A 23,310-nucleotide genomic window follows, 5' to 3' on the forward strand; every position below is an offset into this window, starting at 1 on the left:
AGGTGCAGAGAAACAGGGCAGATTCAGGGCATTCCCTAGAGGAACAGCCAACAGAATTACTAAAAAGATGATGTGAGGGGTAAGGAAAAGCAAGGAATCAAGAGTAAGTCCTGGGTTTGGCCTGAGCAGCTGTGTGGATATGGTGTCATTATTTGAGGCAGGGAAGATTAGAAGATGAGCTCACGTAGGAGTCAAGGTGATGAAAGTTCTGTTTTGAGCACGTTGAGATTCCTAATAGCCAATTTAGTTGGAGGTGCTTGGCAAGTAGGCAGTTGCATGTAGGAGCTTGGAGTTCAGGGAAAGAGTTTGCGGATGGAAACAAATTCAAGAGATAATCAGCATTTAGATAATACTGAATCCTGGAGTCTGGATGCGATTACTTAAAGAGGGGGGTATAAAAGGAGAAAATGCAGGAAGACAGCATTCTGTGGTAGTTTTTGGAAGAGAAGCCAGTAAAGGATTCCAAGGATCAACAACCATTGAGATGGGAGGAAAATTAGTGTGATTATTGCTGAAGATGAGAGAGGGGAGCACTTCAATAAAGAGGGAGAAATAGACAAATGGGGTTGATAAGCCAGGATGAGGATATTGGATTTGGTCACTTGAGTTCCTCACTGTCTTTTACTTGTCTCCCCTGAGGTTCAGACAACATAGTCCATTTGTAACTAACCTCTCATTCACTCACTCAACCAAAATATTTTGAGTGAGCCATGCACTGTTCTAGGCATAGGGGATGTGTGATAAATTAGAAGCATTGTTCTTGTGTTTATAAGATCTAGTTAAACAAGTTAAATAAAAACAAACAAATGACTTTGTAATTATAATTGTGACTAGTGACTGAAAGAAAAGTCCAAGATACCATGAATGCATAGAATGGGGTCCTAGCCTACTCTGAGCTTCTAGGAAGATCTTCTTTAAAAAGAGCCATCGAAATAGTCCTGAAGAAGCAAGAATTTAATTAGGAGGTCGGTGTGTCTAGAGCAGAGAGCTACAAGGAGGTCAACGGCACAAGGGGAACGGAAGAGGCAATGGGAACAAGAGCATACTGAGATGGTGATGTTTATTCTATTCTCAGAAATCATTAAAGGGTTTAAATATAAAAGTCTGCTTATCACAAAGAGGGGTGTATGGAATCACTTTGTCTGCTACAAGGAGGATGGATTTGATGTTGGCAGCTGCCTAGAGGAGGCTGCTGGGGTAGCCTTGTCAGGAAATACTGGTGGCCTTGACCTGATGGTGGCAGTTGAGTTGGAAAGAAGAGAATGGATTTGCTTTCTGGAAATTGCATCCATACGGCTTGGTGATTAAATGAGAAGAAGGATGGCGATACCAGGTGATGACTCCAGGTTTGTGTCTTGAGCCACTGGCTTCATCGGGGCCTTGTTCTCTTAGAGTGGGGGACACTGAAGGAGAAGCAGACTTTTGGGGAAGTAGTAGCATTGTCCCATTTATGGTATCTTAAGTCATATATCCAAGATACCAAATAGATCATTGGATACAGAGTCATAGCAAGCCACAGAGTTCCAAAGAGAGTTCTTGGGCAGAGAGAGAAGTTTCAAAGTTGTTGCATATATAGTTAGAATATTAAATTTGGGGAGATCATGGGATAAGATACAGAGAGAGTCCAGCATTGAATAGTTTTAATATTTTAAGGACAGCAGATGAGAGAAAGAGAAGGAAAGCAAGTATGTCACAGGGTCCATGGGAGTAGTCAACTAAAAAGGGCCCATTGGATTTAGGATGTTCAGGCTCTATTCATGCTGGGTGTTTTTATACCCAGACTGTAACCATTTAAAGTTTTCATATCTGAGTCCCCTCCCCACCCACTTCCCAAGTGAAATGAATCTGGGCTATGAGATCAACTCCTACGGCCCATCCAGATAGGAATTCTCTAGAATCCTGCAGTGGGCTATCCATTCAGTGATGGGTTTAACTATATATAGTCCATAGTCTGACTTCGAATTTTAACTCATGTCTGCAGTTAAAGCAGTCTTCTGCCACTGAATAAGCCTCTTTTCCTCCAGGGAAAGTGTGTTTAAATAAACTAACTACCCAGACAATCAAGAAGCCAGTGTCTCAAACTGCCCCCTGCCACAGTCCTCCCTACACACACACACCTACACACACACACCTACACACACACACACACACACACACACACACACACACCCACACCCCCCCCCACCCCCGGCCTGGACAACAGATGTCGTGGGACTTGTGACCTTAGTACTCAAATTCTGTGAAAATAGAGAAGTGTGCCCATACTCGTAAGGTCCTCAAAATGACCGTTTGGAGGTATGGTGGAAACAAGAGGCATGTGGACTTTTCATTCTTAAAAGAAGCACATAAGACAAGTGCACAGGATGCCGGCGCACTCTGGGTAAAAGCGTGGATTGTTTGCCGTGTCCACAGCCCATTGCTTTCTCTCTCATTCATCCTTTCACTGCGGCTCCCAGCCCAGCAGTCTCAGGGAAATAAACACAGGACTCTTTGACACACGGCATTACGTGACCAAACTTGGGAATGCACACGCTCTGCCTCTGCTCAGGAAAGACACTTGCAGAATTCTCAGCCATACCTGTGGAGAAGCCCCACAGGAGCAATGAAGCTGCTCTCTACTGTCCTTGGAAAGTTTCTGTGTCCCTTTCATGGTGTCCCTAAACACTGAGTGTTTTCCAGCCTGCCTTGTGTAGTCTTCATGTATTTAAATCAGGTTTCTGTAAAATCTGCATATCTTCAACAGAAATCTTTATGGAATTTGTCTCTTACTCTGCATTTATAGTCTGTTCAGAAGGGTTTGTGGAGAGGGAGAGAGGGAACTTGTGCATCACATGTTTAGAGGACGATTTCCTTGTTCATTCTCCTTTGTCAGTAGGGGCTTCTCCAAGGAGAAGGGAACCAGAATCTAGACTGAAAAGTAAACGATGTCAGAGCAGAAGCCATGGGGTGAGCAGAGCAGGGATTGGGGTTCTCAGCTTGAAGCCAGGTGTGTAGGATGACAGGACAACAACAGCTGGAAGAGCCGCCCTAGTAGCATCCAACCTTCTTTGTGCAGGAACTTCCGTACACTAGCTGCTTTAATGCCCGTAACAACCCCGTGGTATAGGAAACACAGCCGAGGCTCTGAAAGGTTAGCTTCCCTGCAGCCACACAGCTCCATTAAGGTAATGCAGCTACAATTTGAGTCCAGTACTCAGGCTCCGAAGCACGAGCTAATCGCTGGATTATCCAGAAAGAGAACTTGAGGTTCCCCTGTTAAGTAAGGGACTCGCCACAGGTCTCTTCCAACTTATGTCTTTCGTTTTTGTACTCTCTACGACCCCAGCTTGTGGATTGAAAGGCTAGCAGAGAAAAATGTAGAAAGTATTCCTTTCTTCCCAAGTGTTGTTCCAGAGAGAGACACATGGCATTTACAGTCTGATGCCCCCCAATGACATTGTCACTTGGACACTGACTTCGATGAACTTCTTGCCAGTTTAGCCTTCAGGGATGGCCAAATAGGCCACTGCTCCCTAGCAAGCCACGGGCCCAGGCCATGCCTTCAGGGGCTGTTGGGTAATACGGGGGTGGTCCTTATTCTTTTCTCCACGTCATCCTTAGAGCTGGTTTTCTAGGAGACATTACTGTTTGAGAAGATAATCCCTTAAAGGACAAGGAGATGCTGAAAAAGAAGGCCAAACAAATCAAGAGCCTGCTGAGAGGAGAAGAAGGTCACCCTCAAAACACAGAAGTTTTCTGTTAGTATCTCACCATTCTTTTGAGGCATGGCAAGGAGGCCAGGTGTGCAGGCACCTCCTAGGGTTTTTCAGATCCTAAAAACTGCCCCAGGTACCAAGGGGCTAATGATGCCTGCTTTCAGCCACTGAAATGAAATGATGTTTGAAAGACCAAGTCATTATTCCAGTGGCAAGAACTGCCTTGAGCTCTTTTCTCGTTTTTAAATGTATGTTCATCTCTAGATAAAACAGCCTAGCATAATGTGAGCCTGCAGCCAGCTCCTTCTCCTTGTGCACTAAGCACTTGAAGGGCTTGTTCAGAGGAGGAGTCTCACAAGTCAGAGTGATGGCACAGGGTCCTTCATGGTGTGGGTGCCCCGCCACCAGGCCCAACCCACTCCCATTCCCCATCCCCAGTGGCAGAAATAGGTTTGTCCTCCTAGAGGCAAGAATGAAGGGTGGGAAGTCTTGTTCTCTGAATGTCAGGTAAAGTGAGGCTGCTGGAGTTGGGTGATGGAAGAGGACATTATTGGGACAGGGCAAACATTCCCCACAGAGGAAAGAAAAAGGGACATTAGGGTTTCTGTAAGAATGGGGCTGTCTGGAGAGACTACAGTAAAGGATACCAAGAAGTAGTGAATGGTTTATACTATTAAAGTGATGCGTGGACACACTGCGTCCGGAGCTTCATTAAGCTGCACCTGAGACAGTTTCACCTCTCGCACTGCTGACTCCAAGCCAAGCTGTTTGCTGAGTGCACACAGCTGACTTACGAGTTCCTTACCTAAGCCTCTTGTGTCTTTGTCTCCTATCACACTGCCTTTTGTTCTTTTGGTAACTTTTAGCTTGTATCTAACTGGTATTTTAATTGATTTGGGGGCGGAAACAGATGATTGCTTCTGTTTAAGAATTGTTTCAGTCCTGGCTGGTGTGGCTCAGTGGATTGAGTTGCAGCCTGCGAACCAAAGGGTCACTGTTTCGATTCCCAGTCAGGGCACATGCCTGGGTTGTGGGCCAGGTCCCCAGTAGGGGGTGCAGAAGAGGCAACCACATGATGTTTCTCTCTTTTCTACCTTCCTCTCTTTAAAAACAAATAAATAAACCTTTTTAAAAAATTACTTCAGTATGATTTAGTGGTTTTTATTAAATTGTTGAGTAGAATGGGCTTTTCTCCCTCCCTTTAAGAAACAGACACATTCATGTCCAGCTTGGAGATTCACTGTGGCTTTGGTTCCAGCGCCCTGGACAGCTGATCTCTGTTCGCCCGTTTCCTCCCCCCAGCCCAACTAGCACTGTGTCACCCAACTCAGTGAGGCAGGATCCAGCTCTGTTTCTTGGAGTGTGATGCTTTTCCCTCCGCCAGGCAAAGCCAGGGACAGAGGAGAATGTAAAGTAGATGCAGTCCATTCCCGAAGCAGCTGCGGCTGCTACCTATACCATGAGCCTGATGCAATAAATACATTAAGATCCCTTAATGTTTCTGTGCTGCAAATTCCGCCTTGGGTATCGGGTCAGTGGATGTGGTGTAATCCAGGGATTACTGCTGGTAGGAGTATAAATGGCTACTGCTTTCCAGCAAGCATTCCTATAGCCACCTGCTATTAAACACATGGATTTACAAATGAGCTATGAGGTCAGTTGGCTGTCCTGAGCTTTAAGAGACTCTTACCTTGCTGGAAAAATGTGATTCTTTTTCTCTAACGAGCTTGCCTGGTCATTTCAGATAACACGAGTCAGGAATACTTGTCATTTATTTTTTAAATAAGCACTTTACTGTTTCGATTCCCAGTCAGGGCACATGCCTGGGTTACAAGGCCAGGTCCCTACCCTGGGGCACACAAGAGGCAACCACACATCGATGTTTCTTTTCCTCTGTTTCTCCCTCTCTCTAAAAATAAATAAGTAAATAAATAAAATCTTTTTTAAAAAATATAGTCATTTTAGATAGCAAGTGGTACCCCATGACAAGTTGAGAGTTGAGCTGTCCTTGCCTAGGTTTCTGGAAACTTCCAGAGGTCTGGGCTAGGCTAAGTTAGGTTAGCTGGAGCACATGCGCACCTGTAGGAGCAGCTTCTGATTTTCCTTCTCCCTGGACAATCCTGCCAGGTCCAGAGCGCCAGACTGCAGCTGGTGCCCCAGGACCAACGTGTCCCGCCAGCTCAGGCTGCGCAGAGCCTCAGTCCCCAAGGCTTGTTGGTATTTTTAGGTTCTGCTTGAACCTTTGACAATTGGAAATTCAGATGAGGAAGAAAGTGTAAAACATTTGTGGCAAGTAAGGTAAAAACACCCAAGCAGCTGGAGCTGGAGCCATCCTCGTCCCTGCCTTTACAAAAATGGCTGCTTTGGGGGAGCCTCCAAGTGGGAAGAATCTGCAAGGAAACAATTGTTTAATTAAAGTCCAAAAGTATCTCGAGCTGCCCAATTTTGCCCATTTTAAATGGTGCTTTTTATTGCAAGATAAAGCTGAAAAGCAACATTTCAGTCTGGCAGGGATCGAATAAAAATGACAAGGGCTCCGACTTTGAATGTGAGTTTTGGCATCACTTTCTTTGTCTCCCATAGGACATTCCATAGAAAAAGACAGGTCTAACCTCTGCTTAATCCTTCAGGTTTGGAGGGAAGTGCTGGCCTGGGGGCCCAGGGCCTCAGTCAGAGGAGGGGGCTGCACTGCCTGCAGATGAAGGCTCTCCCTCCATTGGCCCTCCAGCTTGCCCTCTACCCGCCATCCTCACCGCCACCACCCCGCCCCCGACAGTAGCCATTCCCTGTGGCCTGTGGGTGGGTGAGCGGTTAGGGAAGGAACTGGCTGATGAGGCCAGTTATCTGTCGTCGCTGTCCTCAGGGCCCTGCGTGCCAGAACTGAGAAGCAGAGAACACAGACCCTTTCTCCTCAGGCCCAGTGAGGCCTGGAATGTTCCTCTTGGGCAGCCATTGCTGTTGGTTTTTGTAAACAAGTGAGTAAAACAAGGAATATAGTTGCAACTCTCCTAGAATTTAGAGCAACGTATATTGGGTGTTATGTTATCTCTGCCTAATGATGGCGTTTATACAGATTGTTCTTGATCTTTTTGTTTAATCTTAAAATACCCTGGCCAGCAAAGGTGAAATTTAACTGTGGATGAATACATCTCACTGAACTGTATAACTTTCAGGTATTAGCTTGAAAAGCTGAAGGGGTCAGGTGAGAAGTTTGGTTCCCACCAAATGAGCAGTTTTGGAAACCACGTCAGACCTTACTGAGTCTTGGAAGAATGAGCGTCAGTTCCGTTTTCTGCTGGGAATGTGTTTCCAGGGCCATTATGTTGGGCATCTTCAGGTTTACGCGGCTCATTGAGTCACAGGCCCCCAGGCCTACGCCAGGAGGGCCAGGTCCAGATGTACTTGTTTGTACCCATGAGCGTCCTTCCTTGAAATGTCTGCTCTCGCCAGGAATCACCCCCACCCCCTGGCCTCTGCGTTCAGGGTGAATGACGAAATGCTGCCTTCTGCATTTCTCGTTCCATGGGACCCTTTTGAGACAGGGGTCAAGATAGGTCTGAGATTGCTTTTTCATTTGGGGTTTGTTTGTTTTTTTGTCCTTACGCCATGATCTTGTGTCTCTGAGGGTGACATAGGGGAGCTCCTGCTGTCTCCCTGTCTCTCGCCCTCCGCAGCCACAGGCTTGGGCCAGCGCCCTGGGGTGAGCCCCCAAGGCAGTGCACCCACTGTGGCCGTCTGGGCACGGTGGTCTAGGCATTCCCTCCCTCCCCTACTGATGCTGCTTACTTAGTTGAAGAAGGTTTTTTACACTGAGAGTATAGCTGCTGGAGACCTTCCTGTCCAGCTTGACAGGGGGCCGACTGGTGTCACCTGCTGTGGGCAAGCCTGCTGTCCCCCTTCCCATGCCCAGGGTGGCCCAGCAGATGCCCGGGAGTGGCAGGTGGAGAGGGGCCTGCAGTGAAGGGGTGGGCCGTGGGACAGCGCTGACAGAGCCGCTGCCTCACCCTCCTTGTCTAATTAAGGGTTCATCCCAAATTGTTTTTCGGTGCCAGCAAGCAAAGAAATGCCCACAAAGGTTCTTGAGTGTTCTGTGCAGATTTACCAAAAACAACTGTTGCAGCTGTAAAGGAGCTCTGCGCCTTCCTCCTGGGCCAGTATTTCATGGAAACCTAGTGATCTGGGCTCCATGGGACGTGGGGCACATGTGACATGGCAGGGAAAGGCCTGAGGTTAAGCCACATTTAGCAGGCAGATCAGATCTTCAAAAACTTTTGCCTTCGGTGTTTCCCCTCTTGTGGAGGTCAGCCTCCTTTTAATCGTATTCTACTACCCCGTATTTCTCCTCATCCCTCCAGAGCACTGTATGGGATACAACTATTATAAGCAAACGTATACTAACAATGTTTTTAGAACTGTGCGAAGCTGAGTTGTACACCCACAGTTCCAGCGGCTGAACCAATCAACATATGTCTTACAAACCCCTGGAGAAAAAGCTGGGGGGAACTACATGAGGTTGAACCTTGAGAGACTGTAAGGGCAGGGTAGATAATGTATGGATTGTGTGTATGTGAACAAGTGAATGAATTCAACTTTGATATCTCGCTTTTTAAAATCAGGGAAAAAAGAATTGTGTGATAGATTACCACAGCCTGGGTCACAGCTCGGCTCCTCAGCTCAGTGTCCTTTGTGCTTTTGTCCCTTCTGGACACTGCCTTGTTTGACTCTTTGGAAAGGCTCCGACTGGTCCCCGGCGAATGGTGTGGCGGATGGCCTGGCCAGGGTGGCGGCTGCAAATCCCCTGGTGCTTTAAAACTGCTGATCACTAAAATTAGGGACAGTCATCTTCCCCAGCAGCCTGAACACATCTCTCTCCATACCCAGCTTGGTCTCCAGAATCCCATCAGAGAGTAATTGAAAGTTCATGACACTTGCACTGGTTTTTAGAAACAGATCTCTGCGTACCAAGAAAGGAGGATGAAGGCCTAGCCCGCTCCCCAGTTACCCCCGCCCTCCCCCGTACCCAGAACAGCCCACTCCAACTACTGACATTGGAAGGCACTGAGCCACTTGGCTGCCGTCACTGAATAGCACCTCTCGAGCATTTGCAACAAGTTCAAGCATATAACTTCTTTCAGTGAGTGATCCTGGAAGGAGAGGGAATTGAGATTAATTTATGCCATGTAATAAACTCAGTGCCGCAACTTGGAGAGTTAGCGTTCCAGAAATTTTCCCAGGGAGTTACAGTGCCATGTATTCTAATCATTACCAGCACGTAAATTTTGGGATGAGCTATGTCTCCCAAAATTTAGCTGATGTTTAGTGGTTTTCACCTTTCCAAAATCAAAGCCAAGTGTCAAGGTGTGTCTAACAGAGGTTCACAGAACTTTGGTAGAGAAATGAGGTGTTTTGGGCTGGGTGGAGAATCCTTGGGTGGGTAGAAAGAATATCAGGTAGTTGTTGTCGTCACCCCCTGGTGCTCTCACATCTACCTAGTGGGCCGCCCTCTCGCTGTCAGAAGGCAAGCCGCGCAGAGTGCCGGGTGCTCAGGTGGGGTGAGACCGGGGCTGCTCCCCTCTGCCCCAGTCTGCCTTGGACTCAGGAGATGTTAGTCTGAACCAGGGCCAAGTTAATTTCAGGGTTAATCTATTTCCTGCTACTTTTCCTCAACCAGCGCCATTCATCAGAAAGAAAGAAGAACCGCTGGGGCCTTCTCTTGCATCATCCCAGTATCTTGAAGAAAGGGAAGGGAAGGGAAGGGGCAGTGGGGGGTCCCCCCCCAACCTCTTATTATAGATGCTGAAGATACAGAAATAAAATGCTCACATTTCCTTCCATCATACAGCAGGTGCCCCCACCCCAAGCTGGGACCTAGCAGCTTCTCCCCCATCAGGTGGGCTTTGCTTCGCAGGGGTGCTTGTGATTGTTAGATGGGGAGCGCATGTTGAGACAGTCCACACGTCTGCTTTGAAATCCTTTAGGAGAAAGACAACTGGTTTTCAATAGCTTCCAGTAATAAACTTATCAGTAAATATAACATATGAGCTTATTAATCTTAACTTGCTTTTGGATCATGTGGGAGCTCAGCTTCCCAGGAGACAAAAATTACATCTCTGTTCTTTTCCTTAAACCCAGTCCGAATTTAGAGCATATTGCCATGTTCTCCCTGGGAAGCAGTTAATAATGGGTTTTCTCGCCCAGTGGGTGGTCCAGGCTCAGCCTGTGTGCTTGCGCACAGCACAAACTCAGGGCATCGCAGTGGCAGCTGAGGAATATTCTCTGGGTGAAGTTTATCTTAAAAGTTAAGGCATTGAAACTTCTGTCCATCCTGGCCTTTCAGTCTTTGTTTCAGCTGCTGCTATTCTTCTCAGAGCACTGCCTCCACCCCTTGTCTCTGAAAATAAGTTGAGGATGTGGAGATGGACCGATCACAATTTGCAAGGGGTGGCTGCCCTGGCCATTGGGACCTAGGCTTAAAAGAAAGAAGTCTCTGAGACCTGCTGATGTGCTGTGTGCTTGGAAGACCTTTGGGTGGCGGGGCTGTGGAGGGGAGCCTGCTCCAGGCTCAGGGAGAGGTGGTTTTGGCAAGGATTCAGATTCACTTACAGGTTGGTCCTGTAGATGTGGTGTAAGCTCATGGGACCTGGACATGTGGCCAGCAAGTGATGAGATGAGGAGCCAGCCAGCATTGGCAGGTGTTTTCCCAGTCCAGGTCCCGTCCCCCCCCCCCCCCCCCGCCCCAAAGAGAGACTCAGGGGACATCAGGTGACGGTCTCCCGCACACATCCACGTACCCGTCTGCATTCCTAGAAAATTGACCTGAAGTGGGGAAGAACAGTCACATTCTGCTGCTGCTGTGTGTTCCCTTTGTCATCTTGGCCTCTCCCTCGTCTTTGTTTTACCAGCCTCCCCAGTGTTTCCCTTGGTCTTCTCTGCAGCAGCAGGAGAGGACCAGCCCTGCAGCTCCTCCGCTTCTGGGAGGGCAGGGCAGGTGGGCAGGCCCGAGTGTTAGGGACTCAACCTCCAACCTGCTGAGTGCAGTTAGAAGACTCAGCCTCCTTTGAGATGACAATTAGAGCTCAGCGTTTCTGATTTTTCCTCTACTTATTTGTAATACCTTTTCCAGTGCTTGAAATAATCCATTTTCCTTTGAGAGCCCCCATTTACTTGGGGGTTGTGGTTTGATCACTCCCACAGTCCCCTCCCCCCCGCCACCAGCCCTAGCTGTTCCCGACATAGAATGTAATTTAAGCCACAGTCACTTACGCCACACCCCCTCTCTGCCTCCTAGAAATGGTGGCATCCTGGGGTGGACATTCCAGTTTGTCCAAGCCAGGGAAATGCAGAGCTGGCAACTCTGTGCTCTCTTACGGACATGGTGGCTGAGAGGGAAGAAGCTCTGTGCCCACTCTTTCCTAGGGAAAGAGCTATGTCTCTCAGCAGCAGCCTCTTTTGGGGTTCTGCCCTCAGGGTCCATCCAGGCAAGAGCAGAATTAAATGCAGAGTCAGCCTCCAGAGCAGCTTCCCTTGACAGGGGTCTTGCCCCTACGGTGTTCTGAGGCCATGACGCTGACTTGAGGAGGAGCTGTGAAATGTGGAGGTGCTGGCCCTCTTGTTAGGGGATGGGGGCGCTGCTGTAATAAAGTCTCCAGCAGCAGGAGCCCCCTCCACTCACCGAGATGCCCCTCCCATCCTCCTGGGCTTTGGACCTTTGGAAGCCTTCCTAACCCTGTTTTCTCTGCTGCTTCTGCTTCCACAGGTTACGTGTTCTGTATGTTGCATCGCCTCCCCGAGCAGCATGACTGTACGTTTGACCACATGGGCCGCGGCCGAGAGGAAGCCATCATGAAAATGGTGAAACTGGACCGGAAAGTGGGGCGCTCCTGCCAGCGCATTGGGGAGGGGTGCTCCTGAAGGCCGGGCACGGCCACCACATGACGCTGTTCTTAGTTCACTAATGTTAGCCTTATTTAGGACAAAGTCAGCCAGACACCTTGTACTGGGCACGCGTCAGACCACAGCCAGCCCGTTTCCTTTCTTTAGCCAGCCATCCTGGTACTGTAGTTTAGGGGTCGATGGTGGTTGAAATTGATTTCTGGCTGGTTACTAAGGTGCCTGCTAGCCATTGTATAAAATTAAAACATGAAGAGTATTTTTTGTTTGAGCATGGCTAGTGGATTTAAAACAACACATACCTGTCACTGCTGGAGTCAAACTTATAAAAAGCCTTAAGCGGAAAGTGTTCCAGACGGAGACTCTGAGTTAATAGAGGAGTAGAAGCTGATGTTAAAGTTCCCACAACGCACATGGCTCTGCCAGAAACTCTGGTTAATGTCCGGCCTTTCACCTCTTCCCTTATCCTTAGTCCCAGTAGCCAGGATGCCTGGTGGCCACGCGTGCCTTGGCCACAGGAGGCTGCTGAGATGGGCTACGTGGCTTGGCTGGGTGGTGGCCTCGCTCTCCCACAGAGCTGGAAATGGGGGTGGGGGAGCAGGTTCTTACGGAAAACTTAGGAAATTTTTTACCTGACTTGCTATGAAAAAACTCATCACATGAGAAGAGAAACAATAACCTCACTTTGAAAATTAGCTCCACTCAAGACTAGTCCACGCACGAGAACCACCTTTCTACACAGGACCCTGTGGGCAGGAGAAGCGACCAGGGGCACACCCTGACCCCGCCGGCTCTGGTTTGCCACCTGCCAAGTGCAGGGGTCTGGCAATGGATCAAATAAGGCTAATTGCAGCACAGCAGCTGTGGCTGGGCTCCACAGGCTGGCCTCTGCAGCTAGGTTTCTATATTGGGAGCTTTTAACAAGACGTTTCATAGCCAACAGGAATCGCTAGAAATGCTGGGGAGCACCTGGGACGCTGCTGTCCAGACTCTGCCCTCCCAGCCGGAGCCCGGCCCGCCCCATCGGGGCCAAGGGAAGGCTGGCCTCGCCCCTCCGGCCTGTGCGGCCCTGCAGACCTGGGACAGCCAGTCCGCACCTACCCCATAGCAGGGTTAGCAGGGGAGGCAGCATGTGTCGCAGGGCAGCGGATGCGACCTGTCTAGAGCAGTGGTTTGTGGCCGTGGCCCAGCGCCAAGAGAGAGACTTGCTCCAGCAGATGGCGGGCGGCACATTTCTCAGCCCATGTCTCTTTACCTGGACAGAGAGGAGTGCAGTAGCTCAGTCCAGGTGGGGAAGGGAGGAGATGGGCCTGTCTGCCCGTGTTAGGACATCGTTCCCCGTCAGGTGGGGGTGAGGTAAGTAGACAGGATGAGCCGAGCAGGGGTGAGTGGCCCAGAGCCCCTGTCTGACCCAGGGCGGTAAGAGTCAAAGGCTCCTGCAGAGGCAGTTTGGATCTGCCCACCCACAGGCTACTGGAAGAGTTTAACCCAGCAACTTGCCCTTTTGTACTGCAACAAGCATTTCAACTCTGTCTGCAAATTAATACCCGCAACTGCAAATGTTTTTTGATCCGAAATACTGAAATAGAAAATCATGCTCTTCCCAACTTTCCCTTCCCCCATCCCCATCCCCACCAGAGTGGAATCCGCTGCAAAATCTCCAGCCTTAATTCTTGCTTCAGGACCCAGACCGGTGTCTTGCTCTAGGGCAACCCAGGGCAGAGGGGCCAGGTCTGCCCACGTTTACCACTGTCGTCAGGCCACGGCCCTCCGGACAGCCCATGGCCATCCTCGGTGAGGCGGGCCGCCGAGGCCCCCGCCAAGCTCTGATTCCGAAGAGGCCACCCACGAGCCCTTCCGCCCTCCTCAGGCCCCACCTGCTGCTGCTTGGAGGCAGCGATGGGGCGCAGGCTCTCTGAGGAGCCGCCACACAGGGCTCGCCGCCCACCTTCACTTCCTGATGGTAGAGCTGGGGGGAGGGGCTTGTTCCCCTGCAGTATCTGTTCTGTGAAGTTTGTTAAATGTAAGGAAAGCTTAAATTCCGTATCTTTAAAAGAGAAAATCTTATTTAACCCTTTTGTGTTCTAGATTTACTTACACACATAGCCTAGAGCTCAGTTTTAGTTTTAACATTGTGAAGATATTAAAAGAATCTTGTAACTTTATTCTTTTTTCTCCTGCTGAAAAAAAATTAAACCAATCATATGAAAGCTTGGATTCCTCTGTTTCGCCCATTCTCCTATGTGCCTCCGGGATAACCAGAACAATAGTGAAAGGTCTCCCTGCCTACAGCTTTGAAGAGATGGGGCCTCTTGTGTGCCGAGTCCCTCTGCATTGTCTGGGCGTCATGAGCCCAGTAAGTGTCCAGGCTGAACAGCTGCCCCCCTGATCTGTTGAGTGGTTCTGCCTTGGGAGGCCGTGGGGCCGGGTCCAGGGGAGGTGCGTCTGCTGGGCCAGTTGCTAGAAAGCGAGGTTACGTGTCTGGGGCAGATGGGAAGAAATGAGCGCCAACACCAGGCTCCCCAGGTTTGTGTGGGTCCTGGGGAAGAGGGGTTTTAGCTTTTCTGTGACCCACACCCCGCCTAAGGAAGGGCCCAGAGGGTGGAGAAATGACATCTCCCCGAAGGGAGGGTCAGCGTGATATATTTGCTCTGCGAACTCCTTGGTGTAGAACAGTGATTTTTAATCTCTTCCACCTCGTGGCACACATAAACTAATTATTAAAATTCTGCATCACACCAAAAAATTTATTTTTTCCAATCTGACAGGAAAGAAATAGGTATAAGTGTGATCCACTCACACCACATGGCTGCTATTGTGTTTGCTGTTATTTTATTTTTTTTAAACAACCTAAAGGGAAAGAGATCAGCACCCCTGACAGAGTACTTGGGTGTTGCCCAGGTACTGAATGTGTTAGAATCCTTGTGGCACCGGTTGAAAATCACTGCTGTAGAGGATACACTTAATATGTCTGAGGATGTTTAAAAACATTTGGTGGGAAGTGGCAAAGGTGTGGCAGCCCTCTCCACCACCTTTAAGGCAGAAGTCATGGCCACACAGTTGTCATGACAATGATGAAGAATCCTGAGAGGAAATCAGAGGTGCAGGGTGGAGGTGAACCAGGTGGCAGTGAGCTCAGGGGTCTTCTGGCTTTGGAACCCACTTGGCCTGGTGAGAGCCAGTGGGACCATACCCCCTGCTGCCTTGCCTCCAGTCACTGCCTCCTGGCTTTGGGAAGAGAAGGAGGGCCTTCTGGTCGGGCAGCAGGCGGAATAGGAAGTCTGGGGCTGGAGGTCAGAGTGGGACGTGGTGGTCAAGGCGGCAGTCAGCCACTCTGGGGCTGAGAGAGCCCTCGCCGCGGAGAAGGGAAGACGCCAGACGGGCACCGGAGCAATAGGAAAAGCTGCAGAGGCCTCAGAAAATTAACCTCCTCTGCAGCCATTCTCAGAGCTTTCTGAGGGAGGACTCCAGAAAAAGAGAATCAGAGAAAGATGGGGAAACAGGAGAGAGCGAGAAGGCACTGCCCGGGCGCGGGCCAGGCCCGCAGCGCCCCATCCACACCAGGCGGGGTGCCGGGCCTGCGAGAGGCTCTGAGTCTGAAAGTGTCAGCACTTGATTTACGCTTCTATCGCTGGGTTTGGATATGAATCTTAGATAGAAAATTACACAAACAAAAACAGACAATTTATTGCAAAACAAAAAAATAGGAAGAGGAACCATAGACCCCGCATGACTTAGCTGTGAATAATATCGAATACAAATAATGTAAGCACATATAAATAACAGTGAGTGTTGCTCTGGTAAAAATTGATGCTGGAACTCTGTGCATATATTTGTGGAACGTGTAAGAGGCCAGGTTGCCATTGTCCACAGGAGGAAGTCAAAAGTGTCTCAAATTTAGAAACGTTAGTGGAGTAGAAAAAAACAAAAGTCCACTCATTTTCTTTGGAGTGGGGGATGGAAATGAAGTCAGCTTTACATTTCCTGCTCCTGTGACTATACAGATGTATAATGTTGATTTTTAAAATTCAAATTAAAAAGAAGAGACAGCCCTCTGAGGTCAGAGCCCAGTGTGTCCTGGCGCCCCCCCCCCCCGAGGGGGGTGCACCTGGGTTCCCGCCGTGCTGGGTGGCACATTGGCCTCGTGGTCAGAGACGTTTTGGAGGATGCAGGTGGTGGGTGCAGTTCATCACAGCATTTGACTCACATTGATCTCGGTACCTTTTTTTTTAAATCAGCACAGCCTGGGACAAGTTGCCCCAGTTCATCGAGCACCTTTTGTGTTTCTTGAAAAACTTCTGGCTGGCCCGAAGGTTCCCGCACGTACGGGCCTCTGTGCTGCGTTGTGACAGCCACCCGGAATCCAAACACCTGCGGGGGTCGCCGGCCAATTTCCTGAGGTTCACCTTCCCCACCTAAGTCCTGTTCCCTGGGTTTGTACATCAGGGTGTTTCTGATCAGTAACTGGAAGGAGTTTGAGGTGCAGAACGAGCCAGGAGGTGGGTGCCTGTGGGCGCTGGGCTGGCTCGTGCCTTGGAGACGCTGCTCCCACTGCCCCGCTCCCAGACCTGTGGCCAGAGCCCAGGCAGGTGTCAGCAAAAGGCCTGCAAAGGAAAACTGACGGGCACCCCTGGCAGGTGTGCGAGGGGGCCTGGGTGGGAAGGTGGTGACAGGCAGCTCCTGGGCTCAAGGGGGTCTCACAGATTTGGCTGATCAAGTTGTTGGCAAACGAGATGCTCCCCAGAATGGGGACTTGTGTTCACACGTGATGGTGACGGAACATCTGGCTGGGTTTGTGGGCCTCGGAGGTAGCCTGGCAGGCGGTTTCACCCGACTCTTCCTTTCTCCTGGAAATGGGATGCGCCTGAGCCTCTTGAGGAAAATGTGGACCTGGGGGCCAGGGCTGTGGAAGGTTTGGGGAGCAGAGGGGCCACAGTGTCAGATGTGAGACTCTGCCACCCCCCTGGGGTGGGAGCTTTGGAATCCACAGGCCCAGGCTCCCCTGGCCGCAGGAGGAGCTGGGCGGGGGCTATCCCGGACTAGGAGGAGGGGGGTCTGCTCCCTGTGGCACGGCACCCAAAAAGGAGAGGGGCGGCGGCCAGGGCGCTCCCCATCCATGCCTTTGGAGCCCTTCAGGCAGAGCTCTGGCTTGGTTCTCACGCAACACCTGCCGCGCACACGGCACCATTCCAGGTTCTGGGGATACCATGGTGACCGAAAGCACGCGGGGAAAGGGGGGAGCAAAATAAGGGAAGTGCAAAGGACATTCCAAGGGGGCGAAGGGGTTAGTTTGCAGGACCTGTGAGGTTTTCTCAGAGATGGGGACTATCCAGGGTTTGAGCTGTGAAGGGACGTGGCCTGGTTGGGGTTTTAAAGAGAATAACAAGGAAAGGAGCGGGGGAGGGAGTGGGAGGCCAGGGATGAGGCCACTTGATAACCCAGGTGACAGGTGGTGGGGGCACCGACCTCGGGGAGAAGAGTAGAGATGAGAGAAGAGACTTCGTGGTTTAGGCTTGAGCCCCTGGAAAGATGGAAATGTCATCACACAGGACTCAGGCGGGAATATGGTGGGGACTGGACAGGGACAGGCTATGCTGGGGTGCCACCTGGACGTGCAGGTGGAAATGCAGAGGAGGCACCTGGATGTGCAGCTCTCGAGCTCGGTGACAGGCCCTCGCTGCAGGTGTGCATTTGTGAGTCACCAGGACACAATTAGCACTTAAATACCCCAGCCCAGCGGCAGTCACTGAGGGGGAGAGGGACTGAGCCTATGTCAGGGACATCCCAGTGTTACAAGGTCCAAGGAGACGGGGAGGCAGAGGAGACCAAGAAGTAGCTGCCAGAGAGGGAAGAAGAGACCGAGGGTGTGGAGTCCTGGCGTGTTTCATGGAGGAGTCCGTGCTGGTCGCACGTTCACAACAACTCCAGTCACAGTGGGCAAAAAGTGGGAGCCGCTCAGGTGTCCCGCCCACAGAGGGATGCGCGGATAAAGGAAATGTAGGACGTGCATACGCTGGAGCCTCAAAGAACTGACATGCGACAACGTGGGTGAGTCTCCAAAACATGCGAAGTGAAAGAAGCCGGACACAAAAGGCCGCATGTTGTCTGATTCCGTTTACATGAAGTGTCCAGAACAGGCACTGTGGAGGTGCTGCTTGGGAACCCAGCATCTGGGGGCTGGCCCCTGGGTGGGGGGACTGTGACCCCTGGCTACAGGAGCTTCCTGGTCCAGGAATTTTGCTGTAAAAGCAGAGAAATGGGCAGTAGTGGAGCGGCTGTGGGGGCAAGAGAGCTTATTTTCAAATAGAGGAGGAATTAGGGTGTTTGTACCAAATGACCCAGTAGAAAGGGAGAAACAGACGACGTAGGAGGGAGGGGGCAGGTGCCTGAGCCAGGGCGTAGTGCCCAGGTGCGGGCCACCAGGGGGCAGTGGCGGCAGGAGCTCGTGGAAGTTTTCCCTCGGGGAAGTAGGCAGCGGGGCGCAGCCGCCTGCCAGGTTGGAGGTGGGATTATGCATGTTCAATGGGCGCTGAGGGGGATTCGCAGGGAAATGCAGTTTTAGCTGGTCCCCTCCCTCACTGAGACCCCTTCCTCATTCCTGCAATGGGCCTTGGCAGTGGGTTCACATGTTCCCGAGGTTTTACAAGGTTTGCAAGGACTGGATACTTGAACTGCAGCTGGTTGAAACTGGCCCCCTTCTTCCCTTCAAACTTCCCACCTGTCACACTTGCTGTTCTGGGAGGTGCTGAGGCCACGTGGGTGTTTTGGGGGCCGGCTAAAGGGAAGTTGGGTTGGGGAGGTAGTTTGGAATCAGTGGGATACCTCGTGGCTTGCAGTCGCGTCCATGTCTAGTTGGGTTACTGATGGTCATCCTGGGGTAGGGACAGCTTCCAGGGAGACTCCAGCAGCCCGCTGTGCTGCCACTCGTTGATCGGGAGGTGCGAGGCCAAGGCTGTGGCAACGTGAACCATGAACACACCGTGCAGGGCCGTGCCCAGGGAGTGGGGGAGTTTCAGGAGGCCAGGCGAGGGGAGATAAGACTTGAAATGTGTGGCACCCAAAGCTCGTCTGTGGGGAATTCTTCAGTCACTGGGTGTGTGAACTTGGAAGAGGAGGACCTGGTTCTCATTCGTCCTGCTCAAACAGCAGTTTGCATGGCAATGCAGCGTGTACCATACTGTGTTCAGCAAAGAGGACGAGAGATTAGGGATTCTTGATGTGTCCTGGAATCTTACAGCTCACACATGAAAGAAACTTGATAACGGTTTCCCCAACAGCTCTAAAAACTCGCGCCTGTGCTGCTGTGAGTTATGAAGATGAAAGAAACTTTTCTAAAGTATCAATAATTCAAAACAAATTTTGATCAGCCATGCTGAGGAAAGATTGAGGACTCTCTCTACTCTTACATGATATTATGGAATCATTATCATATGGCGGCTTCATCAAAGGGACCCGCGGGCAGCGTGGGGCCGCATACTCCAGAGATGTCACGGGAGCGCTGCTGTGTTGCTATTCCAGAATTTTTCAGTGTGTGGGTATTTGTCAACTTTTAAAAATATGTAATGTGTTGTGATATCTCATTCTTCATATTGAACCTAGCTTTGTAGTCATATTTTTTATTCTTTTTCTTTAAGGGGGGCTGTCAAAATGTGTAAGCTTCAGGCCCATGAAATCTGGGACAGTTAAGGAGGCACAAAATGGTCACTGAGGCTCACAGTGCATCTCAGAGGGCTCCTCCCCAGGTCCCTCCCCTGTCCCAGGCTGAGAGGAGGAGCGTGGGTGTCCGCGCAGTCACCTGTGTAGCCATGCACCTGCTCAGGCCAGCTACGGAGTCCTGATGGAAGCAGCAGGGTGCTGACTCACGTCTGGTGTGAGCATCGTGTTGTGTCACGACTGGCTTTGTGAGCAGCACTGCTCTAAGGGAGTAGCTGAGAAATACTCTGGAGATGTCATGATTTTAAAACATGTCCCTAAATCCCTTGACACTCTTCCCATGAAAAAGTGGAGCTCCTCCCCTTGAATGTGGGCTGGCCTTGTGGTGACATGCTTCTAGTGACTGACTAGTACGTGGCAGAAGTGATGCCTGACTCCGGGCTAGCTGTGGAAGGCATTTGATAAAATGTCTGCCCGGCTGTCTCCCGACCGTGTGCCTCAGGAGCTCGGGGCCAACAGGTGAGGAATCTGACTAGTCACACCCACGAGGATGGTGGTGATTGAAAAGTGGAAAATAACAGGTGCTGGCATGCGTTGCCACTGGGAATGTGAAATGGTGGGGTCACTGTAGAAAATGGTTTGGTGGCCCCTCAAAAAGTTAAGCAGAATTGCATCATCCAGCAAATCCACTCCTGGGGACTCACGCGTGTGCACACGTTCACCGCAACTCCAGTCACAGTGGGCAAAAATGGAAGCAGCTCAGGTGTCCACAGAGGGATGTGCGGATAAAGGAAATGTAGGACGTGCATATGGTGGAGCCTCAAAGAAGAACTGACATGCGACAACGTGGGTGAGTCTCCAAAACATGCTAAGTGAAAGAAGCCAGATACAAAAGGCCGCACGTTGTCTGATTCCATTTACATGAAGTGTCCAGAACAGGCCAATGCACAGAGACAGAAAGCAGATGGGGCGCCAGCAGGGTTGAGGGGCGAAGAGAGCAGACTGACGCCCTCATGAGTGCGGTGTTTCCTTTTGAGGTGATGAAAATGTTCTGGACCAGGATACTCTTTGCACAATGTTGTAAAGGCACTAAATATCATGGAATTGTTCACTTAAAATGGAGGATTTTACATTATGTGTCTCTCAACTCAATTTTTAAAAAAGTCTGGCTGCCCTGAGGCCGCCATGCTGGAAGCCCGCGTGGAGACCGAAGTCCCGGAGCCCGCGGTCTGAGGCCCCAGGGCCCTGCTGGATGCTTAATAGTGATGATCAAGGTGGGTCCTTCTCTTTCCACCAGAAGGCACACCCAGCCAGGGACTGTCATCAGGTTCACCTGCTACTCAAGGTGTGCCCACCCCAGAGGGACCGCCCCCTGACGGGCAGGGGCTCACAGGTCGTGGCTCAAGAGGCCCTGAAGGGCTCCTGTTTCCCAAGGGCTCCAGGAAACGCTGGGAGAGGTGCGGCCCGCAGAGTGGAGGAGAGCAGCTGTGGCGCAGCTGGGGCTGGGGCAACGTACCTGGTGATGAAACGAGGTTTTAGGACTGTTTCTTCAGTTAGAAAAATGAAGACAGAAAGGCCTAAGGACCGCTTCAGGCCAGTGGAATTGATGCTAACAGGCAATCAAAACAGTTGGCATTTATCACACACCTACTTCGTGCCAGGCACTGTCCCCACAGCCTTTCACGTACGTAGTTCCTCCTAGCAGCCCTAGGAAGTGTTAACTATTCGCTCCATTTGACAGATGAGAAAACTGAAGCTCAGAGAGTTGCTGGCTGTGTAGCCCACACATCTCCCTGAGCCACGGAGCTTCTCTGCAGGTAACGGGAGAGCCGCTGAGTGGGCCCAGGGAAGGGAGCCGGCACGTCCCCTTGCAGGGTGTGTGGCACCACCTTGCAGAGGCGGTGACACCGGATGAGTTGTTCGTGTGTGTCTGAAGAGACCTGTGTCCTCCGTTCGTACTCTGTGTGTAAATGTCTAACCAGGCCTGCTATGCCCATCTTCCACCAGCTCACGAGTTTCTGACATCCCCTCCTTACACTCCATTCTGTTTTTATTCCTTAAAATATAGATCACTTTGGTCATTGCTTGTGGATAAGATGTATGCTCTTTGTGCCTCATTTGCACACATTCAACTGCCACAGAGACTGCCAGCTGCCCTCCAAACTAGCTGTTGACCATCTTTGACTTCAAAGTCCAAGGCTTTAGATCTTTAAAATGTAAATAGATGAAACAAATAGAATATACTGGGAGCTCTGTGGTCCCAGGTAGGTGAAGGGACAGTGACCAAGTCCTGGGTTGCCGCATCCTGGGTACAGTTACCACGGGCAAGGTTACCAATGGTCACTGGTGGGCAGCTCTTGCCAGTGAGGAACCACTAACTCTGAGGGGTAGGAACAGGCTGTCCTTAAGCCTGGCTCCGCTCCCCAGCAAAATGAAAGCAGTGTGTTAGGAGTGAACATTGGAGAAAGGAAAGCGGGGCTCCCCGGTCCCCACATGTGAGCACACAGCCAGCCTCAGAGATTGTCCCAAAGGTGATCCATTCAGAAAAGCAGATTCCACTGGAATCAGATGCTCCCTAAATTCCCAGTCAGCGTTCAGCCCTCATCTTGCTTGAGCCCTCAGCACATGCGACAACACTGATCCACCCTCCCTCTGGGCTGTCACCACCAGGGGTCCAGGCACAGGCTGTTCCCTCAGCGCCTTTGCTGTCCTTTCTCATCGCCCCGAGCTCCACCTGCAGGGGCACCAGGGCTCAGCCTGGGGCCTGGCTCTTCCCTGCTCTGTGACCTCTTCCTGGCCCCGTAAACACTGGTGGCCCGAGATCTCCACCCCCCACCCCCGCCAGGCCTCTGGGCTCAGGTTTCCAGCTGGTTCCAGGTCTAGGTCAGCATCCCCCCCGAAGGCTGGGCGGGTTGTCAGACCCAGACGCTGTGGGGCACTTGAGAATGCAGCGCGAGCCACTACCTGCAGGGCCGGTGCGGCTGGCGGCATTTTATCAGGTTCCCAGGCGATTCTCATTCATCACGGAGTCCGAGTCCTGCTGCTCTCTAGAAGCCCTCTCCAACGGGCAGAAAGAAAAACACGCTCTGCCTGCCGCCCCACTGACAGCACTCCCCACACCACCCTCAGGCAAAAAAACCTCAGCTCACACCCTGAGCTAAACTGAAATCAACCAGGCCATCCTGACACATTCTGGTTCCCATATAATAAAATTTTGAATATTTCCCACTAACAGAGACTCCCCGTGTTAAGGCACTTTTATCCCTAGCTTTTTACTCAGCTGATGTACAAAGATAAGTCATGACCTTTTGGGCTTTTCCATCTCAGATGGGCTAGTGTGAACCTGACCACCTTGCAAAGTTTGTGTCATTTTCCTTAAATACTCATTGGGTCTCCTGTTTGGTGAGCTGGTTCCTCTGCGGTCCAGCTGCCTTCCCTTCTCTGTGTAACAAACCCAGCATGGCAGCAACTGACCCACCCTCGGCCGGCCTCTCACATCCAGGCTCCCCATGGAGCCCACAAATCCTGTGGATCCTACCCACCTACAGCCCCCACCAGCTTTGTGTCTCACCGGATCCAGATCCAGGCAGCCACCATCTCTCCTCAATTGTTGCAACAAGCCCCCTTCTTGGCTGCTCCCCATTCCCTGCTTCCTGTGGGAATTCTCTCCTCTGCAGCCAACCCCATGTAACCTTTCCCTGGCTCCCATTGCACGCAGAGAGGGACCCAGAGTTCCCTCACGCTCCAGAGCCCTCAGCCATCAGCCTGTCCAGCTCACCCTGCCTCCCACTCCCTGCCCAGCATGGCCTTTGGTTCCCTCCCCCTCCTTCTGGAAGGATCTGGAGGGCCTCAGTCTGATCCTTTCCTCTCAGGGCTCTGCCCAGCTGTCACCTCTGGGAAGCTTCTCTGGACCTCCAACTGGTACCTGCATTTCTGCTGCTAGTCCTCACCTGCACAGGAGCACACAGGGCGTGGGCCACAGGCACACTCTTGCTCTTTCCTGCTTCCTCCCTCTGGAACGTAAGGGCCTTGAAGGCAGAACCTTTGTCTATATTGTCTTCTTTGATCCTTA

The 23,310-nt window shown here is 51.1% G+C and overlaps 1 protein-coding gene across 1 annotated transcript in view; it reads left to right on the forward strand.

The window, feature by feature from the left end:
* The window catches only part of ZFAND3 (zinc finger AN1-type containing 3), a 367,578-nt gene extending 353,773 nt beyond the window's left edge, over positions 1–13,805 (forward strand). Inside the window, exon 6 of the mRNA XM_054569313.1 lies at positions 11,452–13,805. Coding sequence (XP_054425288.1) covers positions 11,452–11,606 — 155 coding nt within the window. The 3' untranslated portion in view covers positions 11,607–13,805. The remainder of the gene's footprint in view (positions 1–11,451) is intronic.
* The last annotated feature ends 9,505 nt before the right edge of the window (positions 13,806–23,310 follow it).

This window comes from Pteronotus mesoamericanus, unplaced genomic scaffold (genome assembly GCF_021234165.1).
Source record: "Pteronotus mesoamericanus isolate MK-2021 breed Mesoamerican mustached bat unplaced genomic scaffold, CSHL_Meso_final contig_20, whole genome shotgun sequence".
NCBI lineage: Eukaryota > Metazoa > Chordata > Mammalia > Chiroptera > Mormoopidae > Pteronotus > Pteronotus mesoamericanus.